This window comes from Balaenoptera physalus (assembly GCF_965194825.1).
Source record: "Balaenoptera physalus genome assembly, chromosome: 20".
Taxonomy (NCBI): domain Eukaryota; kingdom Metazoa; phylum Chordata; class Mammalia; order Artiodactyla; family Balaenopteridae; genus Balaenoptera; species Balaenoptera physalus.
This window is the reverse complement of record NC_138901.1, coordinates 23190996-23211507: the sequence shown is the minus strand read 5'-3', so window position 1 is coordinate 23211507 and position 20512 is coordinate 23190996. Positions and strand designations below refer to the sequence as shown.

The 20512-nt window shown below is 55.7% G+C and overlaps 1 protein-coding gene across 3 annotated transcripts in view; it reads left to right on the top strand.

The window, feature by feature from the left end:
• Positions 1–19672, top strand: part of MAP3K14 (mitogen-activated protein kinase kinase kinase 14) — a 41961-nt gene extending 22289 nt beyond the window's left edge. Inside the window, exons 2-16 of one of the 3 annotated variants that reach the window (XM_082442415.1) lie at positions 307–582; positions 1798–1867; positions 3005–3215; positions 3337–3957; positions 4535–4672; positions 10233–10362; positions 10592–10723; positions 11169–11273; positions 12592–12755; positions 13237–13387; positions 15466–15546; positions 15712–15818; positions 16252–16396; positions 17574–17674; positions 18037–19672. In XM_082442415.1, the coding sequence (XP_082298541.1) occupies positions 327–582; positions 1798–1867; positions 3005–3215; positions 3337–3957; positions 4535–4672; positions 10233–10362; positions 10592–10723; positions 11169–11273; positions 12592–12755; positions 13237–13387; positions 15466–15546; positions 15712–15818; positions 16252–16396; positions 17574–17674; positions 18037–18201 (2577 nt within the window). In that variant the 5' untranslated portion in view covers positions 307–326 and the 3' untranslated portion in view covers positions 18202–19672. Of the gene's footprint in view, positions 1–306; positions 583–1797; positions 1868–3004; positions 3216–3336; positions 3958–4534; positions 4673–10232; positions 10363–10591; positions 10724–11168; positions 11274–12591; positions 12756–13236; positions 13388–15156; positions 15547–15711; positions 15819–16251; positions 16397–17573; positions 17675–18036 lie in introns of all 3 variants that reach the window. The other 2 variants (XM_082442414.1, XM_082442416.1) reach the window with 2 other exon arrangements.
• The last annotated feature ends 840 nt before the right edge of the window (positions 19673–20512 follow it).

The following is a 20512-nucleotide window of genomic DNA, read 5'->3' as shown; positions in this document are numbered from 1 at the left end:
CATTATTTATAAAGGCAAGAAAGAACCAACCCAGATGTTGGTCCACGTCTCTCCTGGAGGAGGCGGGCTGGAGTTCCCCTTGTGGGGTGGAGAGAGGGGCCATTTATGGTGGAGGGACCAGTAGGGCTGGGGGGCTCACCCCACGTGGAACAATGGTGAGGTTGCCATTTGGAACATTTGGAGGATAGCTACGTGTGGCATGAGGAGGTAGAGACCCTTTGCCCCCTGCTTTTCTCCTCCCACCCAAGCCTGACCTGGGCGCCTCGGGGTCTGGGGGTGACCTGCTCTGTGTGTGTTCTCTCACAGGGTGAGCGTGAGCCTGGGAGATGGCAGTGATGGAAATGGCCTGCCCAGGCGCCCCCGGCTCCGCGGTCGGGCAGCAGAAGGAGTTCGCCAAAGCCAAGGAGAAGACACAGGCAACGGAGACGAAGCAGAGCTCCGTCCACAAGCTCGAGGCCGTGGAGAAGAGCCCCATGTTCTGCGGGAAGTGGGAGATCCTGAACGACGTGATTACCAAAGGCACAGCCAAGGAAGGCTCCGAGGGCGGGCCGGCCGCCATCTCCATTATCGCGCAGGCCGAATGTAAGGAGCCCTGGGCTGGGAGTGTTGGCAGAGAGGGCAGGTGGGGAGCCTGCAGGTGGGTGCAGCGCTTGTGCAAGGGTGGTTGGGCACCGATGGGGCTGGGCTCAGGGTCCCCCTGTGGAAGAGGGAAGTCAGGGTGACCACCATAGAAGACTTGCAAGACACACCTGGGAATTAAGCCAAGGATCAGTGTGAAGTGGGAGCTTGAACAGTGCAGGGGAGTGAAGCACAAGAAGGGAGAAGTGGCAGACAGAGGCCTTGCTCATGACCAGAGCAGGGGAAGGGAGCTGGGAGACAGGAATGCTTGGGCTCCAAGGTCCTGGGGACTCTCTGCAGGACCATCAGGCAGGCCTTCTGCTGGGACCTTGGGCAGCCTGAGCATCTCTGGAGAGGCCCAGGCAGGAAAGGCCAGGTCTCCCGGAAAGCCTCTCTGGGCCCTGGGACCTGGGCCCTTCACCTCCTTCCACGCCGGTGCTTGCCGCCCCCCATCCCCCCAAAGAATGAACGCCTGCCCTTGGGCCTGCAGGGCTGATGCAGGGTCTGCGGGGCATCCTGGGCTGATCCTTTCTGCTTCCACTCGCAATACCTCAAGATGGCTCGGAACAGTGGCTGCCACCAGAGCCTGAGAAACTCCCAGGGGCGTGAGGAGGGCCAGGAATCCCCTCTCTACCCCACACCTACCCTCCACCCCAGGAGGTTTCCTGGGGTGGAGCCTGGCGAGACCTACAGCTCATAATGGTATTTTCTCACATACACACATCCTTCCCCTCGTCTTCCGCTTCCTTCTGGCTGGCCTTTGACGAGAGATGAGAGAATAAAAATTAAAGTGGAGTGAGTGACATAGTAACGATAGTACTGCACACACGCACGCGCACACACGCGTTATATGTAATAGTGTATATTTGTTGAGCTGTCACCGTGTGCCAGGCACCGAGTTGAGTGTTTTATAGATCATCTCACTTACACCTCACAGTACGTGAAGTGAGGTGGGCACCCTATGATCCCATATTGTAGGCACGCCCTGGGCCTTGACCCTCAGGCTGGGAGGGAGGGGTGAGGCTGCCAGTGAGAGGAGGTGAGCCTCCAGGCGGAAGGGGTCTGGGAAGGAGGAGTGGCCCGGGAGGGTATCTGCAAAGTGCCTCTCTCCTAAGTGCTGAATTCCTGTTCTTTCTCTCTCCTTTCTGCTCATCCAACCCCTTTGCCTTTACTTAAAAGGTGAGAATAGCCAAGAGTTCAGCCCCACCTTTTCAGAGCGGATCTTCATCGCTGGCTCGAAACAGTACAGGTAAGGAGGTCAGCTTGAGTGGGGTGGCAGGGAGCTGCCGCGGGGGCGTCCCCACCCCAGCTGCTTGCTCAGGCCGCTCCCAAGTGACCCCTGGCTCCTTCCTTCAGCACCTGTGGTTCGGCTCTTGGAACCCACCCAGGCTTCCTCGCTGAGCTGCTCTTGCAGCCAAATAAGCTTTTCAAAAGCTTTTCACAGCATGTGGGTGACTGCCTCTGGGTCACCTCAGGGTCACATCAGCTTGACGTTTTATTTTTATTCTCCTCCTCGGAGTCCTTGCTGCTCCCCTCGGTTCCCATCAGTAGGGAGGGTGCTGGGAACAGGAGGCACTTTGCCGCTGGTGCGTGACCACGAGTGCAGGCCCAGAGAAGCCGCTCTAACTCGGGGAGAAACCTGCTGTGTCTTTCCTTCTGTGAGACACACCCAAGGAGGGATGAGGGCTTGGAAACAGGCAGGGACAGACTTGCAGCTGGTGGCCCTGTAGAAAGGAGGCCAAGTGAGGCTCGGTCTGTTCCCAGCCTCCCCAGCCCCAAAGAAGATTTTTGGCAGCTGGAGGTTGAACCTGGAAACGGTTCCTCCCCTACTACCAGGTGGACTTCTTTATCGTTGGAATTTGGGAACTGCTAGCAGGAAAGTGACCAACCTCAGCTGTCCCTGCTTCGGAGGCAACAGAAGCCAACTCAGTTAGAGCCGAGAATGCCTGCCGTGGGCTGTGGCCCTCTGAGCCACACGCCCCCCTCCCGAGACCTCTCAAGGGCAAGCGCCACTTGGAGAGCAAGGAGAGAACCATGTCTCCCCCTCCACACCAGAAGAGCAGTGTGCACCCTCACTTTAGTAATAACCACTGTTGATCGGAAGCTTGCCGTGGGGCAGGGCACCGAGGCAGGCTTTTTAAATGAGCTATTTCATATTTCATTTAAACCCCACCTTCGCCCTGCCTGGCAGGAAACACCACCTCCATTTTATCAGTGAGGAGCCTAAAGGTCTTTGGGGCTTGGGAACTTTCCCACTTTCACACAAGTCCTGACCAAGCTGGGATTTGACCTTGGGTCTGTATGATTCCAGCCGCAGCTACCTGAGCCGTTCTGTCTCCCTGCCCCCTCACACTCAGAATGCGTGTCTGTGTCCCCTTGCTGACAGCCAGTCCGAGAGTCTTGATCAAATCCCCAATAATGTGGCCCACTCGACCGAGGGCAAGATGGCCCGCGTGTGTTGGAAGGGGAAGCGTCGCAGCAAAGCCCGGAGGAAACGCAAGAAGAAGAGCTCCAAGTCCCTGGCTCAGGCAGGAGTGGCCTTGGCCAGACCCCTCCCCAGAACCCCTGAGCAGGAGAGCTGCACGGTCCCGGTGCAGGTGAGACCCGCCCCTACGCCCAGACCCCTGTGCCGGGCACCCCCTGGGCTCACAGGCCATCGGAACAGCACCTGTGCCTTGGCCCCAGCTCCGCATCCTAACAGCTGTGTTTCCCCCGCAGGAGGATGAGTCTCCGCTAGGCACCCCGTATGTTAGAAACACCCCCCAGTTCTCCAAGCCTCTGAAGGAGCCAGGCCTTGGCCATCTCTGGTTTAAGAAACTCGGGGAGGGCCTGCGGCCAGCGCTGCCTCGACCGGAACTCCACAAACTGATCAGCCCCCTGCAGTGCCTAAACCACGTGTGGAAACTCCACCACCCCCAGGACGTAGGCCCCCTGCCCCAGCCCGCTCACCCCTTCCCCTACAGCAGACGGCCCCACCCCTTCCCGTTCCACCCTCTCCAGCCCTGGAAACCTCACCCCTTAGAGTCCTTCTTCCTAGGCAAACTGGCAAACTGTGTAGACAGCCAGCGGCCCCTGCCCGGCCCTCCCCTGGGCAGACTGGCCTGTGTAGACGGCCAGAAGCCCCTGCCTGGCCCACATGTGAAGCCCAGCCGCCCATCTCATGGCTCGAGTGACAAGCTGTCCGTGGAGGAGTACCTGGTGCACGCCCTGCAAGGCAGCGTGAGCTCCGGCCAGGCCCACGGCCTGGCCAGCCTGGCCAAGACCTGGTTGGTGGGGGGCTCCAAGCCGCGGGAGCCCGGCCCTGAAACCGAGGACAGTGAGGGGGTCCTGCTTATCGAGGCGAGTAGTCCCCAAACATACGTACACCTACCACCGCCTCCCCCTCCACCTCCAGGGCCGTCCACCTTCACTACCCCCCTTCCCTTCCCCTTTTCCTCTAGTTCTCTGCCTGGATCACTGTGTAATGTTATGTGATTTTCCCAAACTTAGATCTCTGGGTGTTATCCCGTCCATCTCTGACACTATCCCTTGTCCCCCGCCCCTCTTCACTGTCCTTCCCTTTCCTCTGCCACTTAGCTCCTGAGTCATTTTTTCTCATGGTCAAGGCGGTTGACAATTTCGTTTCTGTCCCACAATCACAAGTCTGGGGAGGAGGTTTCTTCATCGCAAGGATCGGCTTGCCTCAGCCCGTGAAGCTCTCCTTTGCCTTCGCCTGACTCCTGCAACCCCCTCTCTGGGTCCGTCCCCACACCCCGACCCCGAGCCCTGCCTCAGACCTGCTGGTATTCTTGGATGTGAGGGCTCAGCCCAGCAGCCTGGCAAGGGCCACCAGTTGGAGAGCCTTCCTCACTGTAACCCTTCGTCCCTCCACTGCCCTGGCCCACTGAAACCGGCCTCTGTCTCCCGCCAACCCCAGAAACTCAAGCCGGTGGATTATGAGTACCGAGAGGACGTCCACTGGGCCACGCGCCAGCCCTGCCTGGGCAGAGGCTCCTTCGGAGAGGTCCACAGGATGGAGGACAAGCAAACTGGCTTCCAGTGTGCCGTCAAAAAGGTATGCCAGGCTCCGGGGCTGAGGAGGGAAGGCGGGCAGGAGGCCTGTCGCGTTCCCTCTGCTTCCTTTCAAGGTTAGCACAGGGAGGCCATGGGTCTGACTCGTTAACAGCGTCTGGCTACCCTGGCTGCCCTGGGTCAGCTGGAGCTGGAAGGGGACAGTCCAGGTCACGTGTCCCCGCCTGGGCACTGCACTTGGTGCGCGTGTACGTGAGAGGGAGCATGAGAGTGTGCACGCAGCCTGGACCACTCCTGATGCCAGGCCCCTAGGGCAAGTCAAAACCTGGAAGATGGTTGGATTGTCATGAAATTCATGTTGAGCTGAAACCCCTAAACTACATGGTGGACCAGAAGGTAATAGCAAGAGCATAGCCTCCACCTAACAGGTGCCTCCCGAAGGAGGCCGTGCACCTTGGGAGTCAGATCTGACTTGAGTTTGGGCTCTGCTTCCTGTCGGCCGGAGGTACTAGGTCCTGCGAGATGGACGTTATGAGGAAATGAGACTTAGCGAGAAGCCCCAGGCTTGTCCGACTGTAGAGTTTGGCTTTGAACCTCTCTTCGGGAAGGGACGGGAGGAAGACTCATGCTTCTAGGATTTTGGTTAGAGGCAGAGGCCTGAGTCACCTCTCCCACTCCCTCGTCTCACTGATGTTAGAACTGGAGACCAGAGAGGGTCTGCACCTTGCCCACAGCTGCACAGCTGGGCCTGGAACTGAGGCCTCCTTCTGTCAGATCACACTGCCCAGGCCTAGCAGTCCTTGAGGGTGTCAGCCCTGCTCTCCTTCAGATACCATTTCTCCTCCTCTCCCCTCACCTTGGCTAGAAGCCACCTTGTCCTTGACCCCAACTCAGCCTGAGGGCTAGCACCAAGGACTTCCTAAGGTGGAAATCAGAAACATTTCCATGGGCCATTTCCTTGGCCCTTGGGCAGCGTGAAATTAGCTAATTCAAAGATGGACCTTGTTTTCAAATGGCTTTTGTCAAGGACACTCTGATCCCCAAAAGGAAAGGGACCAAATAGCCAGCCCAGGCGGGTCCATCCCACTCAGGCCCCACACAGAGTAGACACTGCTGCCGCCACTGTCTTGGGTGCCTGTGACTTTAAGGGGCGATGGTACAGATTGTGTTGTGAGTAAACCTGGCTTCCCTGGCTTGTGTGTGACCAGGTGTTAGAGTTCTAGAGTTTGGGCCTCGGGGTGATGGGATGAGAGAGGGGACTATCCGTAGGTATTACCCCAAGCTTCAGACATACTGTGTCAAATAAGCCAGCTCCACCCCTGCCCACCCCCACCGGCCAAAACACGTGCTTAGTTCTTGCCAGCACGGGTCATCTTTCGCTGGGATGCCAAGGCCACGTGCCTGACCTCCTCAGCTGCAGTCCCCTCCCCAGGCCACCGGAGAAGGCTCAGCTGTTCCTCCTGAGAGGTGGGTGGGAGGAGGGCAAGAGAGTGTGAAGTGTCCTGGAGATGAGCGCCCATGCTGGGGAGCTTAGTCACCGGGCTCCTCAGCTGTTCCCCTGCTGAGGTTCTCAGAGTCCCAGGCAACAAGGTAAACAACCCTAATATAGTAGAAGAGGACAGAGACTCCATTTCTCACCTCCCCAAGGCAGTCGGACAAGCTCCAAGCACAAGGCACGGACTTGCCAGCCCCCAGAGCTGCTGCCCCAGCCCACCAGAGCCAGCGCTTCTCAGAACTCCACCTCCCCCATCCAGGATCTTAGCAGGGTTGGCTTTTGGCAGCCCACACAGCTGCCTTTGGTCGGGCAGACCACCCCTCCTTTCTCTCCAGGGCAGCGGGGTAGGGAAGGCAGTAGTGTCCTTTAGCGTTTTCAGCTGGAAGATCTCAGAAACAGTTCCCTGCTAGGGGGTAGGGGTGGAGGGTGGGGACCAAGGATCAGAGGTCAAGCCGCACAGGGGGTCAGAGCAAGTCTGCACACCCTCTGACGCTCCCTAGGGAGGATCCAGGATGTGGAGTATCATGTGGTGACATCAGCACCCCATTGGTCCTCCTTCTAGAACATTCACGGCCCCAGGTCAGATGTTGATTGGTCACAAGTCCAGGGCTTAATGTAGGGTTTGGGGGGGGGGTGCGGTTTAGGGTTTTGTTTGAGCTTACTTTTAATTTCAAATTAATAGAGGCTCGTTGTAAAAGAATGATACCCAAAAAGCAAAAGTCTCTCTGTTGCCCAGTCCCCTTCTGAGGTAACCAGCCTTTGACATAAATCTTTTTTAGACTTCTTACGCATATATAAACATGTAGTTGTTTCTTTTATTGAAATGAGATTGCACTCATTTGTTGTTCTGTACCATGTTTTTTCATGTGATGGTGTATCATGGATAGATTTCCTTATTGGTACATATACATTTGTCCAGTGCTTTTTAACAGCCAGTGTGTAAGTTCTTAACGTAGTCAGTGGATGAATTCATAAGATCCATGAATTCCTGGAAGTTTATTCTAAAGTGTGTATGTGTGTGGCACGTGTGGACACACACACATTTTTTATTTATTAGATTTTCAAAGGGGTCTGTGGCTCAAAGAGGGTTAAGAACTGTTCATTTGAGAACATCTGGCTCGAGCATGGAGTTCTGGGAGCCTCCTTTTGCCTCTTCCCTGATCTGGGGTAGTGTGGCCTTGGCCAAGTCCAGCCAGCTGTTGTTACCAAGCACCTGTTCTGTGCCAGGCGCTGTGCCAGGGAGACAGAGGTGTGGAATCCACACGCCTGACCTGAAGGAGCTCAGACTGTAATGGGGGGTGGACACTTACATGGTGTAAAGGTGGTAGAAGCAGCCATCAGCCGGGGACATGGTGAAATCAGCCGGGACAAGTGTTGAGAAGGAAATCAGAACAAGGACCGAGGGGAGCATATCTCGATGGTGATGACGAGATAAGGCGGCAAGCTGTGTGCCCAATACTGTGTTAGTCACCTTCACATATTTATGTTCCTGGGATCTTTAAAAGAACTTATTAGAGTTTCTGTTACTCCCTTTTTTACCGATGAAATAAAATGGATACGAATACTAAAGAAAACAAGAGGGAAAGTTTCAAGAAGGAAAAAGCGATCCGCAGTGTAAAGTGTGCAGGCAGTTAAGCAGAGGGAAGTGGCTTGTGGATTTGGCAGTTAGGTGATTGTTGACCATGTTTCCACCTGGGTAGGCGCGTGCCTGAACGTAGGTAAAAATGTCCCGGATGTCAAAGCTAATAACACCTGGAAGGGCCTTCAGCGAGGTGGGGTAGCTGGGAGCTCTGGAGACAGGCTTCCCCCACCAAAATCCCAGCTTTGCTACTTTATATCCAGTGACCTTGAGCAGATTACTGGTCCAGTTTTCAGCTTCCTTGTCTGTAAAATGAGATAATCTCACCTCCTAGGCTATCGTAAGACGTAAACGACTAATGCTTATAAAGTGCTGAGCACAGTACCTGGCACGTGTTAAGTGGGCATTAAATATTAGTCCTCATTAACATCCTCATCAGAGTCCAGCCCTCACTTGACAGACGAGGACACTCAAGTCCAGGGAGGAGAGGTGGCCAGACGGGCAGCTGGCCTGGTCCAGAAGGCCGTCCTTTCTCCCTTGGGACCGCCCTTTCAGCCTGCTCTCCCTGGGGCTGGCCCAGACTTCTAACGCACCTTGTGTTTTGAGGCGTCCCTTCCAATCCCCTCTGATCTGGGTGGTTGGGAAGGGTTTTAATATTCCTGGGACACTCCAGAGGACTTATGGATTTCTTCAAAGTTAAAGCCGAGGCTCCCAGACTTTCTTGGTTCACAGCCCTTAATGTCTCAGTCATTTTTTCAAGGTTCTCCAGGCCAAAACAAGTACTGACCAGTTCCATTTATTAAATAATTGGGTCAAATAATAAGTCTTTATCCTAATAACCTAGTAGCCATTTGAATAACAACACACATAAATTGAGAGATAAATTTTGTTCTTAAACAAACGTAATTACTAACGGGATGCATGCCTTGTTGGGCAGGCACAACTTCTCCAACTTAGAAATCACTGGACACCATCACTTTCATTTTCGGCTCCACATTATCCCCTTATCCCCCTGAAGTACCTTTTTGTCACAACAACCTCCAAAAACCTAGCTTCATAAAGATATATCATCAAAAGAATGCAGTTCGATCATTGAAACTGAACTGTCTCACGCTAGTAGTTTGTGTGGTGTCCCCAGATGTCAATCGTTGCTGTTTCCCTCAAATGCAAAAAATACCCTGTAACCCCCTTCCAAGTTCTCTGCAGTGCCCCAGGGCGCTTCACCCCACAGTTTGGGAGCAGTAGGATTAAAGACATTTGCTAATACAAGTCCGGTTGGTGAATTAGTTCCAACTCAGTTTCAGAGCTGGAAACACTGACAGGGAGTCAAAGTTCATGTGAGTTGATTAACCAAACCAGATATTCTGCAGGTAACCAGAAGAGGGACATTTTCCACTGACAGGCTAAAGTCCAAAAGCTACACAAGTCAGCAGGTCTCGGAAGAAAACTGCCAGGCCCTGACTGACGGCTTCCAGGCTAGTTTTGTTACCACTCATGCCCCCTGGTGGCACTTCTCAGGGCTAACATGAGAACCAGCTGCAGCCGGAAAGGACGAGTCTCTATTAGGAAGTGTAAGCATTTAGTAAGCTGCGCTTATTTGAGCTGGAGGGAAGAGGTGCGGAGCTGGCATTTCCTGAGCACCCACTAGTTGCCAGGCCCGGTGCTGGTTATCACCCCTCCAGATCCCCACTCTACCCTGGAGCAGATGCCACTGTCCCCACCGTTCACATGTGGAGCCACATAGCTTGGGGGAAGTGATCTACCTCTGGAAATGGCCAAGCCAGGGTCTCAGCCCAGGATGTTTGTATCCAAGGCCTATTTCTTCCCTCCATGACATGCTGGTCCCTGCAGAAAGGAGTGGGGGGTCCCTGGCCTGCCAGTCCCCTGCAGGAGGGGCCTTGGCCAAACCCCTCCCCATAGGAAAATCCTCTCCTATGCCCAGATCCTGGGGAAACAGCTGCAAACAGAATAAACAAGCACTGCCCCATCTACGTGGACATTTTAGCCCTCAGGGGAAAAGGCAAATAATTATGAGCAAATAATAAGTGCTGAGAAGGATGCTGAGGACCCAGGGGCACTTGACAGAGCCAGAATCTTGGCTGCATCAACTCTGGCTACAGAAGCCCAGCATCTTAAGAGTAGAAGTGGTTGTTGATACACAAAAGGTCCCATGACCTAGAAACTGTCCAGACATTTGGGCTGGGGAAAAGAAAGTTCTGTGTTTGGCAGATCTCTGAGGGTGGGCAGCATGCCAGGGGCCTGGATAAGGATTGTAGTTTTTGTGACATTTCCATAGGCATCAGCACTGCAGAACTTTAATCAAGTACTAGGCGTTGACCCCGACCCCCAGGGGGCACAGTTTAGTCTCTAAGGGTCCAGTAGACCCACCAGGGCCCCTGCCTGGCCTCAGAATCGTCCCCGGGAACATCAGCGGTCTCTGTGCAGGGAGCTTCAAGGGTCCTGACAGGATGCCAGGGAACCAGCCCTGGTCCGTCACCCTGACTCACACCCACCTCTGGGCCCTTCCAGGTGCGAGTTGAAGTGTTTCGGGCTGAGGAGTTGATGGCATGTGCGGGATTGACCTCCCCCAGAATCGTCCCTTTGTATGGAGCTGTGAAGGAAGGTCCTTGGGTCAACATCTTCATGGAGCTGCTAGAAGGTAAGGAGCCAGCTGCCACTCCTTCTCCCTCCAAATTCAGAGCCAAGGGTTTCCCCGAGTCTTGCCCAGGTTGACCCTCGTCCCCAGTCAATCCGTTTTTAATCTCTTGACCCTGTGACATCGGCAAGAAAAGACTGCTTTCTACCACCTGCCCTTCGAAGGCACTTGCCCTTGGCTGGCTTGCAGGCCTGGAAAAGCCCCATGTAAGGACTGGCCATTGGTCTCCTAGGTGGCTCGCTGGGCCAGCTCATAAAGCAGAGGGGCTGTCTGCCGGAGGACCGGGCCCTCTATTACCTGGGCCAGGCTCTGGAAGGGCTGGAATACCTCCATACCCGAAGGATTCTACATGGAGATGTGAAAGGTAAGGCTCAGGGCGCCCGTGGCCCTGGTCCCCATGGGGCTCCTTCCTCACCCCACCCTGCCTGGTTTCCTCCCAGGTCTTCTGGGCCTGCTCCAGTAGGAAGGGGAAGTGTGTTCTCCCAGCCCTCAGCCTGGCACTGTAGTTTCCAGTGGGTGATGCCCACAGAGAACCGTAGATCAAGCTCCTACCACACTGGTGACCACTGGGGGAGGGTGGGGACAGCAGAGCTGAGTGGCACTGTCCCCTCACCCTCAGTGATCCTGCCTGCTGCCTGCATCCAGGCTGAACTGATTCCCTCCTCCCTCCCTCCATGACTAATGAAAGTAATCAGAAGCAGCAGCTGCCATGCAGGGTCAGCCAGAAAATCGCCTCGCCGGAGGTGCAGATTGGGCCGGGGCCCTTGGTGACTCACCTGTTCCTCTTCTTCCCGGGGGTGGCCTGGCAGCCGACAACGTGCTCCTGTCCAGCGATGGGAGCCACGCAGCCCTCTGCGACTTTGGCCATGCTGTGTGCCTTCAACCCGATGGCCTGGGGAAGTCTTTGCTCACAGGTACGCCCCTCCCCGCCACCGCTCCCCACAATGGTAATAGCCAGTAGCCTTTGCTACGCATTAGCCATGCGCCTTCTCCTGTACTTTCCTTAATGGCAATCAGAGATGTGAGCACTTTAGGTCCACCAAGATACTTCAGTCCCACAGCAACCCTAGCTTATCATGAGGCTTTTGTTGTTAGGCTTAAATGCAATAATGCATGTCAGATGCTTGTTTCTGATGTTCCTGTTATACAGGGGAGGGAACAGAAAGGCTGGGTGCCTCGCCCAAGGTCCCCAGGTCTCCTACCTCAGAGCCCCCAGAGCTCCACCCCTCTTGTCCAGCCTTTTCTGGGGAGCTGTGCTCCCAGCCTGCGACCTCAGCCCTCCTGTGCCTCTGAGAGCACAGTCTCTGAAAGCAAAATGGGAAGGCTGACCAAGGGGCTGGGGCTCAGTAGCTGAAGAAATCCCTGTTTTTAACTTACATTCTTCTGATTATCAAAATAATCCATACCCACTGTAAAATATTTGGCAACTACAGTGTTAAGTGGTATGGAAGGGGAGGAAAAAAGAATTCTCACCATTCCTCTTGCCCAGAGAGATAATCGTGAATATTTTAGATAATTCCCTCCAGGTCTTTTTTTTTCCGTACATAGTTAAGGCCATTATAACACAATTTTGTGCCCTGCTTTTTTTTTATTTATAGCATTAGCATAAAATTATTTCATTTTGACCAAAGGAAAAACAGTCTTTTAGAAGTGATTCTTTGTTGTTAAAGGACTGTTGGTAATTCTGAAGATGTAAATTGAACATGGACACCTGCCCTCCACTTTGAAAGAACTGTAGTGTTTTCTTCTTATTACAAAAATATCTTTTCTAATATCTTTTGCAGAAAGTAAAGCTAAGCAAAAATAAAAAATACAAACCACCAGAAAAAAATACTGTTCACATCTGGCATCAATCTTTCTAGTCTTTTATGCATATAAGTTTTCTTTTTCCTTTTTTTTTTTTTAACCTACATTTTAGGAACATCATACCACTAATCAGTCTTCTACAACCGAATTTCCAGTGTCTAGGCCCCTCCCCCTTTTTGGAAAGCACTTTAAGGGTTTGGTCCACAGGGCAGAGCCCGTGTTTTGGATGATATATTCTTTGTCCTAGTGCCCAGGACAATCCCCGACTTGGCTCAGCCCCAGCAAGTTTGATTTGGAGGCTTTATCTCTATTTAAAGTACTCTGAGACAGTCAGGGTGTTTCAGGAATTGACTCGGGTGGTCATTACCGAGGCGTCTGCCCATCAGAGTTCACGGTTGCCTTTTCTGTCTCTCCTCACCTTCTCAGGGGACTACATCCCCGGTACTGAGACCCACATGGCGCCAGAGGTGGTGATGGGCAAGCCCTGTGATGCCAAGGTGGACATCTGGAGCAGCTGTTGCATGATGCTGCACATGCTCAATGGCTGTCACCCTTGGACCCAGTACTTCCGAGGGCCGCTGTGCCTCAAGGTCCGTGACAGCACCTGGGACAGCCAGCAGGGCCACGGGGCCTAGGCCGCAGGCTTCATGTGGCCTCCCATTTTGGCCGCTCTTCAGTGGCAGATAGGAGCAAGCAGAGGCCTCATCCTAAATGTGGGATCCTGACTAAAATACTTGGCTACTCGAATCTGAGGGTCCAAGGGCAGATCCTAGGTGAGGGGTCTTCTTTGGTTCATGGTTCAGGGCTCTCTTGCGTCCACACCCCGGGCCACCTCTGCCTGCCTCCTGACAGGCTGGGCCTGGGGGTCGTGGGTGCCTCACCCCCTGGCTCTGTGCTGTCCTACCTTTTCTTGGAAAAGTCCCAGCCCTCACTGTAGCCCAGGCCACTCTAGTCCTTGCGACCGACCCCAGCACAGCAGGGCAGGGGAGAGTGGGGAGGAGCAAGAACAGAAAGCTGGGGGCCAGGAAGTGACGGGGAGGCAGGCCTCATATGTTGCCTTTTGACCCCCAGATTGCCAGCGAGCCTCCACCTGTGAGGGAGATCCCGCCCTCCTGTGCTCCCCTCACAGCCCAGGCCATCCAGGAGGGGCTCAGGAAAGAGCCTGTCCACCGAGCGTCTGCAGCGGAGCTGGGGGGGAAGGTCAGCCTGGCGCTGCAGCATGGTAAGAGCCCCATGCTGGCTGCAGGGGGCGAGAGAGGCGGCGGGGTCGTGTAGTGGCTAAGAGCAAGGTACTCAGCCTCTCAGAGCCTTGGTTTCCCCATCTAGAGCATGGGCATGACACCAACCTCAGGCTTGTTAGGAAGACTGAGGTCACGTGAGTCAAAGTGCTTAGTACTGTGCCTTGTATTGTGCTTAGTACTGTGTCTTGATGCAGAGGCTGTGCTCAGAGATGGGGCAAGGGGTTACAACATATAAAGGGAGGCTTGAACTCATTAGTATCAGAGAATGTGAAATAAAGCCAGGTATCACTTTCTAGCCATTTGTGTGGGGAAAATCAGGAAGTTGGTGTCACACCAAGTGTTGGTGGGGATGAGGGACAGTGGCCTTTAGGCTCTGCTGGAGCGCACCTGGCAGCACTCTGGCAGACGTCTGTAGACCCGGGACCCGGGACCCAGCACCCCGCTCCAGGGCGCACCGCCAAAGAAACTCTGCCCAGGTCCATGAGGGGACACGCCTGCGGATGCACGCTACAGTGTCGTTCGTGGGAGGGGAGTCGGGTGCAGTCAGGTGTCCCTCCCTGGGAGCTTGGAGAGGCCAAAGGTGGGGGTGGGGGGTGGGGGACACTCCACGCAGCGCTCACGGCAGTTAAAGCAACTCAGTGCTCATGGGGCAACCTGGCTGGATCTTCAGGCCACAGTGCTGGCTGCAAAGAGGACCAACAGAGCGAGGCCTAGAACACAGTGCCTTTTCTGTAAATTAAAAATTGATAAATAGGGCTTCCCTGGTGGCGCAGTGGTTAAGAATCCGCCTGCCAATGCGGGGGATGCAGGTTCGAGCCCTGGGCCGGGAAGATCCCACATGCCGCGGAGCAGCTAGACCCATGCGCCACAACTACTGAGCCTGCGCTCTAGAGCCCGCGAGCCACAACGGCTGAGCCCGCGTGCCACAACTACTGAAGCCCGCGCGCCTAGAGCCTGTGTTCCGCAACAAGAGAAGCCACTGCAATGAGAAGCCTGCGCACCACGACGGAGCGTAGCCCCCGCTCGCCACAACTACAGAAAGTCCACGCACAGCAACAAAGACCCAACGCAGCCAAAAATAAAATAAATGTATTAAAAAAAATTGATAAATAAAAACAACACATGCTTTGCAAGAATTCGATCAAACCCAAAATGACATGTTGAACATAAGAGAACATCAGCCGGGGGCGGAGTAGGGGGTGGCAAGGGAGAGACAGTGGTTATGGGAACGAAAGGGAATAAGTAAAACAGAAGAGAGACTGCATAGCCCCCCCGACGCCAAACATAGATGGTAGTTGTAATGGCCCCGGGGCTGAATTGCCCCCCACTCCAGAGGTAAGGTGTCTTCAGGAAGCACTGACTATCGGGAAGGGAAGGGTAAGAGAGACGGAGGGTCAGCGAGGCCCATTCGCCTGGGAACTCTGTGTTGGCATTACCCCAGAGCTATTTTTAAATCTTCTCTTTACTATTAATATTAACAAAGTCCTTCTCTGGAGCCAATTCTGTAATTTTTAAATTTGCAGTTGTTACCTAGGAGGAAAATGGAATAAAACAAATACTGTCCTAGTCCCGTCATCGGGGCCATCTTATGGAAGAGGCCTCCTCTGGAGACCACGCACTGCCCTCCAAAGCCATGTCCTGGCCGGGCAAAAGGTCACCCTCACTGCCCGCTTCTGGCCCTCTTCTGCTCAGGAAAGGCCACCTGGCCTGGCCCATTTCCACCTCACCACATGTGCTCTCTGTTTTGTAGTGGGAGGTCTGAGGAGCCCTTGGAGGGGAGAGTACAAAGAACCAAGACATCCGCCGTCACTCCAAGCCCACCCACCGCCAAGCCAAGGGCACCCTCACCAGACCCTACGTGCCCCACCAGTGGAGCTCTCGCCAGGGGAGCTCTCTCCAGAGGCCCCAGGGCCCCAGCCAGCTGAGGACGCAGCAGGCGGGGCCCCTAAGCTCCAGCCTCCTCCACCCCCGGAGCCCCCAGAGCAGAACAAGTCTCCCAGCCTGCACTGGGGCAAAGAAGAGTCCGGGACGTGGGAACCACTGGCCCTGTCCTCCCTAGATACGGCCCCAGCCAAGAACTCCAGCTCACCAGAGCGGAAGGCAACCTTCCCCGAGCAAGAGCTGCAACAGCTGGAAATAGGTACGGGCAGCCACGGCCTCCGGGCCCCTGAGCACGGGCCTGGGCCCTGCAGCAAGGCCTGGGCTTCGTCCTCTTCCCCAGGGTCAGCAGTCTGTGCAGAAGAAGGCCGACGGCACAGCCAGACCCTCCCAGTCTTTCACAGCCGTCTTCTGCCTTTCTCTGCAGAATTATTTCTGAACAGCCTGTCGCAGCCATTTTCTCTGGAGGAACAGGAGCAAATCCTCTCATGCCTCAGCGTCGACAGCCTCTCCCTGTCAGATGACAGTGAGAAGGTGAGTCGGCCGTGGACCAGGAGCCGGGCCACAGGGCAGGTGGCTTTGTGCCCGGCCAGTGAAGGGGCCGTGTGCAAGTAGTGGGTAAAGGGCGGGTGACAGGATTGCCCGTTCCTCCTGGGAGGGGTCCTCACTGGGGCAGGGTCCTGGTTCCTCAGAATGAGACGGTCCGTCTCCAACACACCTGGGAATTAGGGACTGGTTTGGCTACTAGGATAGTGAGGGGAAAGGCTTGGCTTTGGTCCCCATAGAATTACTGTTCACCCTCCTCCAGCCCAAGGGCCCCTCAGGAACTCAGTCCTATGCTGAGCCCCAGTGCTCAGGAGAGCCACGCTCCAGCCTAGGACATGGGCACTTCCTCGCCAAATCAGGCCAAGGCCAGAGATGGTTCCCTGAGCCCAGGAGCCTGAGTCTGTGCCCACTCTTGTTCCAGAACCCGTCCAGGGCCTCTCAGAGCTCGCGGGACACCCTGAGTTCCGGCGTGCACTCGTGGGGCAGCCAGGCGGAGGCCCGCAGCTCCAGCTGGAACATGGTGCTGGCCCGGGGGCGGCCCACCGACATGCCGAGCTATTTCAACGGTACAGTCACCCGATCCGCCTGGGACTGGGGAGTCTGAGAGTGGGGCACAGTGGGGAAGGGAGAGGAAGGCACCTGGCACCCAGAATTTGAGGTACCTGGCCATTAAGTTGGTTTAGAGTAAAGGCCCTGATCACCCAGAGCCTTTCCTCATGGGGCAGTCGAGGACCATTGCCCCTTGTGAGCAGCTGATAGAGTCCCAGAAGTCCTCTAGCTTGGGGCAGAGAGCAGTCTTTCCTGGCCTGGAGTCCAAAAACTGAGCAATTAATGTCTTCTAAAGGGCAAAGGAAGAACAGGACCCCATGAACGTTTTAATCAAGAACTCAGCAATAGGGGCTTCCCTGGTGGCGCAGTGGTTAAGAATCCACCTGCCAGTGCAGGGGACGCAGGTTTGAGCCCTGGTCCGGGAAGATCCCCCATGCCACGGGGCAACAAAGCCCACGCGCCACAACTACTGAGCCTGAGCTCTAGAGCCCGTGAGCCACAACTACTGAAGCCCGCGCGCCTAGAGCCCGTGCTCCGCAACAAAAGAAGCCACCGCAATGAGAAGCCTGTGCACCGCAACAAAGAGTAGCCTCTGCTCTCCACAACTAGAGAAAGCCCGCGGACAGCTACAAAGACCCAACACAGCCAAAAATAAATAAATATTAAAAAAAAAAACAAAACTCAGCAGTAGGTTTGCTGAGATCCTCCTCTGACATTTGAAGTCAGAAGATGAGAAGGACAACATATGTAGAACTCTGTTTTCAAGCGTGGTTGCAGAGGTCATGTTGTGATTTTGATAGAATGAGGGTTTCATCAGCTCACGGTTCCCTGGGGACAGTGAGACTCATGGCATCAAGGCCCCATGCCTGGCCAGAGGCCGCTCCACCTCAGGGACTTAAATCTAAGTTGCCCACAATCTAATTTAAGAATCTTTGTGTCCAGTTCCTTTCTGCTTTGTAAGTTGAAATACTACTTTCCCACAGGAGCCAACCTTGGATCTTTGCACTGTGCAGGCCAAATTCCTGGTGTTGACAGGAAATGGCCAGTAAGAGCTAGCAGGGGTATAACATTACAGCCACTCCATCCTCAATGTCGTCTCTGCAGCTTCCCCACAGCCACCCTGCTTCCCCCTACATAGGGCGCCTTAGGGAGCTAGCAGCCGCTCTCCTGATGGTCACCTTACCTGCCTTCTAGGTGTGAAAGTCCAAATACAGTCTCTCAATGGTGAACACCTGCACATCCGGGAATTCCACCGGGTCAAGGTGGGAGACATCGCAACCGGCATCAGCAGCCAGGTAAGGGGGCAGGTACACACTTAGGGGCAGAGCCCCACAACCCAGTGCACCTAGACCAGTCATCCAGGAAGGAGGCTTTTGAATAAGTAGAAATGGCCCCAGAGGGAATAGTTGGCCCCAGATGTCCCCCGGGGTCCCAGGGCAAGACTGGCCGTGGTGACTGAAGGGTCCTCAGGATCCACACTTGGGCCAGGTGAGATTCTCCAAGTGTTCCAGAATGAAAGGCAGATGATACCTCAGGGCTGCCTACTCGGCTGGAGGGAGGTGTCTGCCAGCACGGCAGGAGACCATCAGTACCGCACTTCTAGGAACCTTCGGTGCCCCTTGCCACTCTCAAGCCCATTGGTTTGCTCTGCCCCTAGATCCCAGCCTCAGCCTTCAGCTTGGTGACCAAGGACGGGCAGCCCGTGCGCTACGACATGGAGGTGCCAGACTCGGGCATCGACCTGCAGTGCACCCTGGCCCCTGATGGCAGCTTCGCCTGGAGCTGGAGGGTCAAGCACGGCCAGCTGGAGAACAGGCCCTAACCAGCCTTCCACCACTGGCTCCACTCGGCCAGAAGCGACCTTCCTTCTCGGTGCTCAACGCTGCCCCTGAGACACAGGCTCAGCCTGCCTGCTCCCAGGGGTCTGCCAGCCCGTGGCTCAGCGGTGGGACCAGGGGCTGGCAGCAGTATGGTGGGGCTAGCAGAACACCTCCCAGGATCTCCCACCTGTGTCCTGCCTGAGCCCACATGAGGAGGAGGAGGAGGAAGGCAGGAGGCCTCTTCCCATGGGGAACAAAGAGGGTCTTCTCTGCCTTGGTCCTGACAAGCTGGCCTGACCCATTCGGATCAGTGACCACTTGCTGGCAGTCAGGGGAGAGTGGCTTCCGGCCCAGGTCCCAGAGAGGTGGGCGAGCCCCTCCCTCGGCTTCCAGGTGGGTATGAGCATCTAATGACCTACCCCCAGGCCCAGTACAGGATGGGGGCAGCAGGTGTGCCTACCCTTGGGTTAATGGAGGGGGCCCTCTGGCCCCCTTGGCCGGCCTTGCCTGGCCATCAGCCCCCCTTCTATCTCTAGGTGCTTTTCAGACCAGGTCAGGGAGGGAGGAATGCCTGACACTGGGGGTCTCCCTGGGAGAAAACACCACACTTCTCAGGGAGCCGCAACCCAGGCCCTGAGCTGAGCTCAGCTTCAGCCAAGGACCAGAGAAGGCATTCAAGTGACATGGTTCTCAGTCCCTAAGCACATGCCCCTTTGCTGCTGGCCACCAGTCTTCCCCAGAGCAGCAGGCCCTGAGCCCCAACCGCAGGCCCAGCACCGCCCCTGCCCAGCTGGCACTCGGCTCCCTCATCTGTAGTAGTGAAGGGTGACATGAGACCTACCTGACGGGAACGGTCTGAGGACAGAGCACGATAGACTCGAGAGAAGGCAGCAGATGCAGGCGCTACTGTTACCCAGGCCACGGCTCTCAACATCCTCACATGAGCTTCCCGAGACACTCACTGATCCTGCTGCCCCTGGTCTCGGGGGCACTGCCAGCTGCACTTTGCACTCTGATGACCTCAAGCACTTTCATGGCTGCCCTCCAGGAGGGCAGGCCAGCGGTTCTGCATGAGCACAAGCAGGCCAGGAGGTGGGGTGAAGGGACTCAGCTCTTGACCCTTCTCCATGCATGTGACTCCTCAAACCTCCTTCAGGTTTCTTTAAGGTGAGCACCCCCTGCCGTCACCCCAGTCCAGCCTCTTCTTTCCGGGGGAGCTGATCAGCACTCATGTAGCATTAATCAACTGTGAATTGTTGCGGGGTGAGGGGATGTCCCCTGAGATTCCATCTGGGGAGAAGCTCATCCCCACATTTTGCCATGGTGGCCTCTGCCCAGCTCTCCACATTGAGCCATGCTGCTCCCCAGGGAGAGACCCCCGGCCCCCCGTACGTGAAGAACTGCAGCCTCGGTCCTGCAGAGTTGAGACGTTAGAGAACTCCTCCTGAGCAATAAAGTTTGCAGTAATGATAAGTGTGTTTAGGCCACGGTTGTCTCCACTCACGCCTGCCTGTGTGCTGAACCTCACATCCTAACAGCAGCCTCCTTGTGCCTTCTTGGTGGGATCTTGTCAAGTCTTGCCCCGTAGGCAAGGACTGTTTTCAGCCCTTGAATGGGGCTGCTTTTCGCACCACTCCTCCCAGTTGGTGCTTCCAGTTCCGCCTCTGAGCTATCCATTCAGACCAGTTAGGCAAGATCCCCCACCCGGTGACAGCAGGGAAGTCCCTGGCAGAACGCTGCCAGGCTGAGGGGAGGAGGAGGAGGATGTCGAGGCCTGGGCACTGACCCAGCAGGGGTAGGTGGGGGCAGACCACATGCCCAGAACAAAGACATGCCCCCCCCTCCCCGCCACTCCTCTGTCCCTGAGGTCTGGCTTCCCAGGAACTGAACTGGGAGTGAGCCTGCGCTCCCAGCCCTTCCAACCACCCAAGTGTCTGCAGGTGATCAGAGGTGACTTTCCCAAAGTCGGTTCCCTGGTGGTGGGAGAGGACCTGTCTGAGGATGGGTGCCACCAGCACACAGGGTGCCTTATCTAATCTGGCTCTACACCCCAAACCTGTGCCCCAGTGTGTGTGCACTGGACACACGTGCACAACTTGGGGTAAAGGTGGCAGGTTCAGCAGGTTCTTGGAGGGTCCTGGGCGCACGGAAGGGGCAGCGGCCTTGTGCCAGTGTGCCCAGGGCAGGTGCGCAGTTCAGCCTAGCAGACCCCAGGCTTACAGGTCGCCGCCCTCCACTGCTCTGGGCCTGCTGCAGAGAGCAGAGCCGCCCCGTGTCTCCGGGAGAGGGGCTCCAGCTGCGGGGCGAGGTGGG